Source organism: Leptonychotes weddellii, chromosome 12, assembly GCF_054177405.1.
Source record: "Leptonychotes weddellii isolate Sample4059 chromosome 12, ASM5417740v2, whole genome shotgun sequence".
Taxonomy (NCBI): domain Eukaryota; kingdom Metazoa; phylum Chordata; class Mammalia; order Carnivora; family Phocidae; genus Leptonychotes; species Leptonychotes weddellii.
Window position 1 is genome coordinate 33,956,380 of NC_138380.1, and position 10,630 is coordinate 33,967,009.

At 43.7% G+C, this 10,630-nt stretch overlaps 1 protein-coding gene across 6 annotated transcripts in view; it reads left to right on the forward strand.

Moving 5' to 3' along the window:
- The window catches only part of DOCK4 (dedicator of cytokinesis 4), a 417,063-nt gene extending 407,042 nt beyond the window's left edge, over window positions 1–10,021 (forward strand). For 4 of the 6 annotated variants that reach the window (XM_081800230.1, XM_081800233.1, XM_081800234.1 and 1 more), the window contains 3 exons: window positions 849–962; window positions 4,141–4,202; window positions 7,370–10,021. In XM_081800230.1, coding sequence (XP_081656356.1) covers window positions 849–962; window positions 4,141–4,202; window positions 7,370–7,810 — 617 coding nt within the window. In that variant the 3' untranslated portion in view covers window positions 7,811–10,021. The remainder of the gene's footprint in view (window positions 1–848; window positions 963–4,140; window positions 4,203–7,369) is intronic. The other 2 variants (XM_081800232.1, XM_081800235.1) reach the window with 1 other exon arrangement.
- The last annotated feature ends 609 nt before the right edge of the window (window positions 10,022–10,630 follow it).

The window sequence follows — 10,630 nt, forward strand, 5'->3', positions numbered from 1 at the left end:
CAATTTAAAACGAACTGAGAAAAATTATTTTAAGCGTGGTGATTCCATCCCCTGAAAGTAATGTGGTAATTTTGAGTAAAATGTTGAAATCCTAGCCGTGTCCATCAGATGGCAGTGTCTGTACAGGGAGCAAGCCACTAGAAATTCTAAGACTTGCTTTTGGAAACCTGATTTCCTAGCAGCTATTTATAATCGTCCGTCTCTTGCCCTTGCTCCTAACAGGGTTGTTCCATATTTCTGCATCTTACTGAAGCATGGAACAGACAAATTACAAAAAAAGGAGTGATACTGTCAGTATTCCAAATTACTTTTTTTTTTTTAGGACATACTTCAGTATAATCCATTGATTTCAGGAACAAGGGTCCTTTTCCCAAAGAGTTGGTCAATAGGATGGTGTGGCATGGTCATCGTGCGAGGTAGTTGAAATATTAGCCTGTCACTGCCTTCCCCCTTTTGGGGTGCCACTTGTCCAGAAGTTTCCACTAAAAACCAAGTTTGAAAATATTTTAGTGACTACATCCTCCATCTGTTATCCAGCATCTAAAACACATTTGTAATTCTCAACAGGATTCTACGGTTCTAGGGTAGAGATCTGTAGTTCTGTTTGACTGCTTGAGGGGAAATAAATAGACATGCTAGCACCCAATTAAATGTCAAATATAACTGTGAGGTAGAAAATTAAATAAAGGTTTAGTATATAGGAGGTCTCTTGGGGGGTTTTTTTGTTTTGTTTTGTTTTAAATCCAGTTGATTTTTTCATTCTGGATAATTTTGACTTTCTTCTAAGATCTCAAGCGTTCGAAGGGCAAAGTGGACCATGTGTTTTTAGCTGTGTTATTCCCTTCCAGCTGTGAATCCCACCCCTAGCAGCTGGAGCCTGGACAGTGGGAAAGAAGCCAAGAACATGTCGGATAGTGGGAAAATTATCTCTCCCCCTGTCCCTCCAAGACCCACACAAACTGGTGGGTATTTGAAGCATTTGAACAATCACTTTTATAAAATAACTTTTATGACTACTCCAGCTTGTGGTGAATTCCTCAGAGAAAGGTAGGCATTTGGGGTCTGAGGTAAAAACCTTAGTAGCTTAATTCATTTACAGTGTTTTCCCTCTTTCCTGAACTTTCTAGCTACTGTAAGTCAGACAGTACTCCGTTCCTTATAAACTCCATAGACAGATTCTGTAGACTGTTCTCCTGCTAGGCACCATACCTTTGGGGAGGTACCCTAACCTTTGCCAAGCCATTAATATTTTCTCTGTCCTTTGCTTGAACCACCTCATTCTTCAACCTCTGCTAACTCAGCCACTTCACTCTTACTCAGGACTGATGTCAGGGTTTCACATGGCCCCGACATAGGAATTGACTGACTATAACTTTTGATAGGCTTGTGGGGACGTCCATTGCTATCCCTTGCATAGAGAGGTCTGCATTCAAGAGTGAGTGAAGTTTCTCAGGGCGCCTGGGTGGCTCAGTCAGTTAAGGGTTCGACTATTGATTGCAGCTCAGGTCATGATCTCAGGGTTGTGGGATCGAGCCCCACATCACGTTGCATATGGCTCTGCGCTCAGTGGGGAGTCTGCTTGAGATTGTTTCCCTATCCCTATGCCCCTCCCCCACCACACGCCCTCTGATTTGCACACGGGCACTCTCTAAATAAATAAATAAATCATAAAAAAAAAAAAGTGAGATTTCCCAAGGGGTTGATTCAGGGGACTGCATCCCCTCAGGTGGTGGTTTAAGAAGCAAATTCTTTTTTTTTTTTTTTTTAAGATTTTATTTATTTATTTGACAGAGAGATAGGGAGAGCAAGAACCCAAACAGGGGGAGTGGGAGAGGGAGAAGCAGGCTTCCCACTGAGCAGGGGGCCCGATGTGGGGCTCGATCCTAGGACCCTGGGACCATGACCTGAGCCGAAGGCAGGTGCCTAATGACTGAGCCACCCAGGAGCCCATAAGAAGCGAATTCTCAGGCCTAATCTTAGACCTACTGAATCAGAAGATGACCATTTCCCGGATAAGGCCCTAGAGTTGATATTTTACCAAACCTTTCTAGATTTTGAGAACCACTGAAAATTCTTAAGAAACTTTATGAGTTTATAGCAATAACAGACCCCCTTTCCAACTGAATAAGCCATTTGCTTGGTGACCTTGGTAACTTTGATATGGTATAGTCTTTAAGACCTACCCTGCTGACTCTGCCTATCTTGGTGATGGGGAGAGTCTTTTCAACATTTGCACACATCTAGAGTGGTTTTGGAGCTTTACCAGTACAACTGGCCTAAAAGCAAGAGAAAACATGACATCATTTCTTCACGGATTTTTCTGGGTTGCTCATTCAGGTTTCATTTGTTGTATTTTAGCATCTCATCTTTGTTTTCTATTTTTACTGACTTTCTCTTTTAAAAAACAAAAAAAAACAAACTGTGTGCTACCCAGTTTGTTCTATACTGGTCAAAGCTAAAAGTCACCAATAGGTTTTGAAAAGCATGTGAGATTTTTCAACAGAACAAGAAATAACCAGGCTTCCTCGATAACCCACATCAGAATACTACTGTGGCCCGAGATGGTTAAGATTCATCAGCCAAGTAGTTTGTATCTATTCAGGCTGTGCAGATATTCAAGGAGTCTCCAGCTTAAACTGGTTGTATCAGTCGTGTCAGAAACTTGAATGGCATTTTCAGAGGAACAGTAATATCGATGGTAGTTAAGATCCTAGGCCCAGTCAAACTTGGAGGCAAGGATAGTGATGGCACTCTTTTAGGTCTATGGGGGAGAATGCCTTTCTAGAGAAACAGCTCTGTGGACAGACTGTGGCTGCAAGGGCTGCTGTGGAGTCCACGGTGGTGGGGTCACGGAATGCCTTTGTCAGGAGGACGAGGAGCCTAAGTGGCAGTAAACTTCGGCTTCTGCCACACACAGCAGTGGCAGGAATACGGTTCCCAGTCAGCGTGTGTCTCTCCACTCACATAGGACTTTCTTCTGTCATCCACCCCCGCAACTGACAGGCTAGAAGGAACCCTGGTGTTTGAAAGTGGCAGGGGCTACACACCCCCACGTGGCCGCAGAGGGCCACTCCCCCCGGTGCGCTAGCTAGCACCCAGAGCACGCAGGTGACCTCTCCTCTCCCACTTTCACCTGGCAGGGCTGCCCTCCCTTCTGCACTGATTGCTCTCCTGGTCTGTCCTCACATCATCATCCGTGGTCACTGTCGGGAGATCCGTAACTGTCTGTCTGTATTTCCTTCAGCCTCTCTCTGGTTTTCTTAAGAGTTGCAAACCTCACTTTGGCAGCTGGGAGAAGGGCAGCTGATCACAGAGCAACAAACCCTGAACTCAGTGAAACCTCTGTAGGTGGAATTGGGAAATCTGGCTTATCCTCACCGTGTTGACTGTGTCACAGCAGCTTTCCGTGTGCATGGCTGTGTTTCAGGGGGCTGGACCCCTGACCCCCAAGCACACAGAGCAGCGCCATCACATGCCGCCTCCCAGCTGTAGGGCTTGAAAACCCAGGGGGAGAAACAGACAGCACTTCTTTGCCATAACGATGAAATCCATAGAGCACTACCACGACCACCAACCCCCCCTCATCCCCCAGGGACAAAAGGAAGACCTGAGTACAAGCATGAGGGAGGGAAATGGAAAACTTCTCTTCTTGTTTGGATGTGGCCAAGGGTTTTCTATTCCGGGAGTGCTGGGGAGTGAAAGGGGAGGCTGGTGTCAATTTATGCTCATGGACCCCTTCTAACCAGCCTAGATGGTGTGGGTCTCCTTGTTGCTCAGACCAAAGTCAGCAGCTATTTTCCAAAGCCTTCTCCCTGGCACCTCACACCGAAAAGCACCTTTTGAAACAGATCAGGCAGTGGAAAAGCATCTGGACTTCTAGGAAATGGGATATTGGACCAGTTCGAGCTCCTGTCACTTCTGTATAGCATCATGTATGCGCTGGTGACTTTTCACTAATTCTCCCATGTCTTGATGAGGAGTCTGTTTTGGACAGGCATCATTTAGTTTCTCCTCTACCCCCCTTGCCTAGGAGGTCTTTAGGCACTGGACCATCTGTATGGGGTTGTACACAGAGGGCATGTGCAGATAGTGAACCTTCTGGTTTTTCTCAATTCAAAGCATTCCTCTCTCTGTTCACAGCTTCACCAGCAAGACATACAACGTCCGTGTCCCCCTCACCTGCTGGGAGATCTCCGTTGAAGGTACTGACTCATATTTAGACTCAGGCGAGAGACTGTCCCCACATTCCTTCTTTCCTTACGATTCATCCCTGGTACATCACTGAGCTGCTTTCATAGGTACATACCAGGCAAAGAACATCTAAAGAAGGGGTGAAGGAAGATTAGTAAGAAAACACTAGGCTTTCCTTTCAGGGAGCGTCCTCCATCAGAGCCATTTGTGTTCGGATTATTAGCTTCATTTCCCAAATAGTGGCAGTGAAAATGTCCGGACTAGAATCTGTATATACACTGAATTAGGAAAGAAATATGGTCCCACTGTATTTCCTAGGATGTTTTCAGTCTGGTCTTTTGGTTTCAGGGACATCAAAAAAGGAAAAAGAAAAAAACAAATTGAAAAACTCCATCAACAAGCCTAGTAAATGGTCTCCTGTGCCTTTTTGCTTCTGTCAGCCCCAACCATTTGATAAAGTCAAACCCAACTTTTTCCTCCTTTAATGTTTTATACCAACATTTTCATTTACATTAGAGATATATACTTGATCATGAAAAATACGACAGTAAAATGAATTAAAAATTTTCTAGGAAACAAATTGAAAAGCTTTAAAGGTGAGACGTTTAAATTGATAGGTAGACATAAGCTATTTAACATCTCTAAACATACAAAATCCCTCATGAACGTAAAGAATAATATTTAGTCTCTATCCAAATTGAATCAGACTGGCTGCAAGGATTGTCAGTACCTATAGGCATTGGTGTTCAGAGCTGCTGAACCAGAGGCAAATATGGGGTTCAAGTGAGTGTTAAAAGAATGATTTTGTATCTGAGTGAGGGTTTACATGCTCCGTGTCCTTTTTGTTGAGGAGGTATTTCTAGCTAATGTGAAAAAGACAAATTAGCTTCTAAAAACACATAGGGGCAGGTTGTGATCCGATGCATCTGTGTTGCTAAGGATAGTTGCTGATAGAAACTGAGAATCTGGAAAACAAAAGCCCCAAAATGGAGAAAATTGCAAAGAAGTGTGATTTCATATGCATTGCCAACGTTTCTGATGCAGAAATTTGCTGGAGAGTGCAAATTATTTGCTAGTTTTTCTGTCATTCTGCAATGCAGCTGTTAATCATAACGTACACGTGACTGCATTCGTTCTAGAAGCCATAGACTGTCACGTTGATGTGATGGGAAAGGAAGCAACATGATGTTTCCACATCTTACATTTAGCCTTACTCGCAAGGAGCTCCCACATATTGCTATGCAATTACCATCTGCATTTTCCAGCTTGATTTTGCAGAGTAGTAAGTCTTAGAGATTGATTCTGTAAAAAGAACTGAAGGGATAAAAATATTCAAGTAGCTACCAAACAGTCCCATTTAGCAAGGTGGTATATACTTTCTCTCTCTGCAGAGCCGGTGATGTTCTAACTGGCCAGGTGTAGCCCTGTAGGCATATCTATACAAATGGGGCTTGGAGAGAAAATGAATGGAATATTTCTGTTATGACTCCTGCATTACATTAGAGGGCACACTGCTACCAAGTTACGAGCTTTGCTAGGCCTAGGATGAAGTTTATTGCCTTAACTTTGTTTTTTCAGCAGTTAAATGATGGAGTTAATCCTGTGGAGAAGACTGAGCTTACCTGCCTTATTTTAAGCTTGCGGTCTAACTGTTCACAGTGAACAGCAGTGAATTTGGCTCTCTTAATTGGCGACGCTGAATTTTAGGCTCCTGCTAAATGAATTTATTTGTGTTTCCCAGCATTATTTTGTTTAAAAAGAGAGACCAAGGTAGAGTTAGTCTAGGATAACCTTTCACAAAATGTGTGCCATAGAACGTAGTTTTATAGGTCATCATGATAAATGAAAAAATGGTCTGTACTCAGGTAAGTTTAGAAAACCCTGGGCTGCAACGTCCTTTCATTTTCTTGATCATTAAGACTGTAACATGCTACTCTGCTTTGAATGCACTCAAGGAGTACATAGGATGCGACATCTCCCAGTAGAACCCTCCTCACATGGAGCATCACTTAGGGCTCCTTTTCCATAGGAGGCCAGTCAGGGAAGTAGCAAACTCAGATGCCAACTGAATAGACAGCTAATGTGCATGAGCGAAGGAAGCTGGAGAATTCATGCCCCATCTCCAGGGGAAAGGCCCTGCTCAGTTTCAAAAGATTATCTCCATTAAGAGAAAGCAAGCCCTTGTTGATAGAACTTCTTGTTTTTTTATCAAATGCCAAAAATCTGGGGTTTTATGAGAAATCATCCTATTTTAAAAACTTAGTAACCAAGTCAGGTTTTTAAAAAACATGCCAGATGAAACAGGTCCCATTTCAACCTAGAGCCTGAGAGCTGCCCATGTGCCGCTTCTTCGGCTCACCGGTCTGGAATGGCAGAGAACTTTAGTGCAAGCCTAGGGTGCCTCACTCCTCCTCCTGAGGTCTTTGGTAGGACACACCCCCCCACACACACCCCTGTTAGACTGCCCTGGCTCCTGTCCTCCAGTTCTGACCCCATCCCTGCTGAACTAGAAGGGGGAAATGGCACTCCCAAGGCTGTCTGTTGTTGTTTCTGCTGGTTCCCTCTCAAATGATGGGACTAATTATATACCTCTGAATTTTCTTCCTGATTACTGCTAGCCTTGTTTTGTCCTGAAAATAAGGAGTAAAATGGGCAGCGAGGTAAACGGAGTGAAAGGCAGGTGAATGCCTGAGGTCCGTCTTGCTGCGGAGAATGACACGGCCTCCAGTCTGATGCTGGGTGTTTGCATTAGTCCAGCCAGCACCACAGTTTGGGTGGCTTCCACAACAGAAAGGGATTTTCGCACAGTTCTGGAGGCTACAGGATCCAAAAACAAGGTGTCGGGAGACTGGGTTTCTCCCGCGGCCCCTCTCCTTGCCTTGCAGATGGCCGCCTTCTCTCTCTGCCCTAACAGGGTCTTTGCCCACCTTTGGTGCCTCTGTACCCAGATTTCTTCCTATAAGGTCAGATCAGATGAGGGCCCACCCGAAAGGCCTCCCTTTAAGGTACCCCCCTCTTTCAAGGCCCTGGCTCCAGATACAGTCCCATTCCAAGCAGCAGGGATGAGGGCTTGAGTTCATGGATCTGGGAGGTTTACGTGCAGCCCGGGACAGTGTTGATGACTCCGCCGTGTCTCCTTCCCCTCCGGCTTTTCTCCCCCCGCCCCCTTCCCTTCCAGCAGGGCTCCGTGCAGTCTTTCACCCCCTCTCCGGTGGAGTACCACTCCCCAGGACTGATCTCCAACTCGCCCGTCCTGTCAGGCAGCTACAGCAGTGGGATTTCTTCTCTCAGCCGGTGTAGCACCTCGGAAACCTCAGGCTTCGAAAATCAGGTGAACGAACAGTCGGCGCCAGCGCCGGGGCCGAGGCCGAGCTACAGCGGGCCGGACGAGCCGGGGCGCAAGGAGAGCAAAACGCCGCCGCCCTACAGCGTGTACGAGCGGACTCTGCGGCGGCCCGTCCCGCTACCTCACAGCCTCTCCATCCCGGTCACGGCCGAGCCGCCCGCGCTGCCCCCCAAGCCGCTGGCGGCGCGGCCCGGCCACCTGGAGAACGGGACCCGGAGGACTGAGCCCGGCCCGCGGCCCAGGCCCCTGCCCCGCAAGGTCTCGCAGTTATGAGTCCTTTTGCAAGTCCCCGGCGACGACGAGTCCCGGCCGTTTACAAGAGGATAGGCAGGCAGTATGACGAGGAGACGTTTAGTGTAGGCACTTTAATAACTTACTCAGATTTGTCTTTCAATGAATGGAATTAAAACTTGCTTATTAATATGTTGCACAATATTAAGTTACTGATCTCAAGCGCCAGACGTTACATGAAGTATGGCTGACTTTCCTTACAATGTCTCTTCGTTTGAAAGTGGTAAATAGTGTTAAAGACTTCTTTTGTATCTTTTTACGTTCACCTTTTTTATATAGTTTCATCTTAAAACCAATAGGATATTGTCGAACAATATGGCGCGTGATGTTGTTGTATACTTTTTACTGAATACTTGATACTCCGAGAAAGCTTACTAAGTCAATGCACAGCCTAACACAATGGTCCTTACTTTAGAAGACTTCTGTAAATAAGGGGAGATTTCTGGCTCTTTCCGTGAACAGACTGATCAGTGCACATCAGCAGAATTACAAGTTAAAGCAGGCTACTTAGACAATATACTTAAGGGGTTGCAAGGAGTAGGACTGCAAGTTATTTTGTTCTTGAAACAAAATAATTCTTTAAGGTTGCTTTTGACATTTGACCACTGTCTACTTTCTTAAAACTCTACTTTGTGAATCGGTTGGTAAATCCTTTAGTACCCTGACGTCATGGTATCTACTGTATTTCTTTTCAAGGTGCAATTTACTTTCAGAGTTCCAGTCGGCTAGACTAAGCAAAAGACCCCGGGAGAAATGTTTACTTGAATCTTGTGCTTCCGTACTTGATAGTTTCCTCTGCAGCATTTGTCATTGAAGAAGAGCAGATGTTCACGTGTTAAATAGGCACAAATTAATGTGTCCCATTAACAAGAATTCAGGAATCAATACAGGACAGTATTAAATCAATAGCGTAAATGAAGAAAAAAAACCTTAGAGAAAATATATTAGCATGATTAAATGGCAAAAGGACTTTCAAAAGGTAAGGGCATTAACTTTCAATCCTGCACCAAATAGAAAATTCTTCACAACTCTCCAAGCTCCTACCAGAGCTTGGCTTCTTAGCTGATCCTGTTTTTTGAAGGGTAAGATGGCCGTAGACCCCTCTGGCTTGAGTATTGCTACGCAGCATCTCAGATCTAGAGAGGGATGCTAATGCCCCAGTTGCGGAAGAGGGGAAAAAAAGCACCTTGTATGTAGTAATGTATTTTGTATCTTTGTTTTTTTCTTTTACTGACTGTTTATAACACTCAATTGACAATAAATATGAACTGTATTTTAAATCATACTGTTAAATATTTTCCCTCTTTTGTTGGGAAGCTCATTTTAGTTTAACCTTAAGTGTTTGTTTTTGTTGATAGCTTACCTGGAAGGCAGTGACCACTTTTTATATTCTCTTAATGAAACCATTCAGCAGGTATACGCTGTTGAGGCTGGTTACAGAGGTTTTCTATAATAAATGTTCAAGTATTTTTGTACATAACTGGTTAATTTTAATAAGAGATACCATTATGTGTAAAAAAAAAAAGTAAGAATAAAAGCAAACAGTTGTGGATGCAGTATGATTGTTATAATTATGCCAAATACTTTATGTATGGAAAAAGAATATTTGTACATATGTGCTTTTAACAATAATTCTGCCATATTGACTTTACAATTTTGAATGTCAGAAAAATTAATATATGTTAAAATATTTATGTTTAGTGGAAGTATTCATTATTGAGAAAAGGAACATATGAATTTTAGCTTTGTATCTTACAAGTTTTGCAGCCGGAAATTTCTGGAACTAGCTTCTGCTTTTGATGATAACACTTTGTGTTTGTAATCACATTCTTAAAAATATACACACACACACATAGGAAGCTCCATATTCCTGTTGCTTTAAAGAAGTAAAGCCTTCCATTTAAATAAGTTGACATGCATAAGGTAACAAAGCTTCTTTGATTTCCTTTTCCTTTGTAATTTAATAGATTGTTGACTAGTGCTTGGGCACTGTATAAATCAGTGTTATTTGCTCTTGACGCCATTTTTTTAAAAAAGTTTTTTGGCAATGAAGAGTTCAATTTATCATGTGTGTGTATTTCTGAAGCAGCTATATAGAACATTTCAAAAGATTCTGTTTTAGCTCAGATGTTCATGTTGGTTGCTGCTGAATGGTAAATATTTAATAAAATTACCTGATTAATCTTAATATAACTGTCTTTATTCCTGTTATCAGTGTGTCTTTACCTGGAACAGAAGCTGCATAAATCTCTTGGTCATATCTTAGTGAAATTGTTAGACTCCTTTGTTGATAGATCCTGTTTTGGTGTTGTCTTGCCTTGGTTGATGGCACTTCTCCCGACAAAGCTTATCTATGCCTTAGAGAAAAAAAGTTGAAAAGGTAATGCTATTGGTTACTACCAGTAGAGAAGTAAGATTTACTTGGGCGGTGGATTGTTAATTAACCTAACCAGAGCTGTTTTAAAAAGTCAAGCCATTGGGGCGCCTGGGTGGCTCAGTCAGTTGAGTGTCCAACTCTTGGTTTTGGCTCAGGTCATGGTCTTGGCGTCCTGAGATCCAGCCCTCCCCACCCCCCCCACCCCCGTTGGGCTCCGTGCTGGGCATGGAACCTGCTTGGGATTCTCTCTCCCTTACTCTCTGCCCCTCCCCACCCCTTTTACTCCCCCCTCCCTCCCCCCCCCCGCCACATGTTGGTGTGCGTGTGTGCACGCTCTCTCAAAAAAATACTAAAACCATCCAGGTTTGTTTACATTGGAAAACTTGACACAAGACAGATAACTGCCAGGCATACAAAGGAAACTG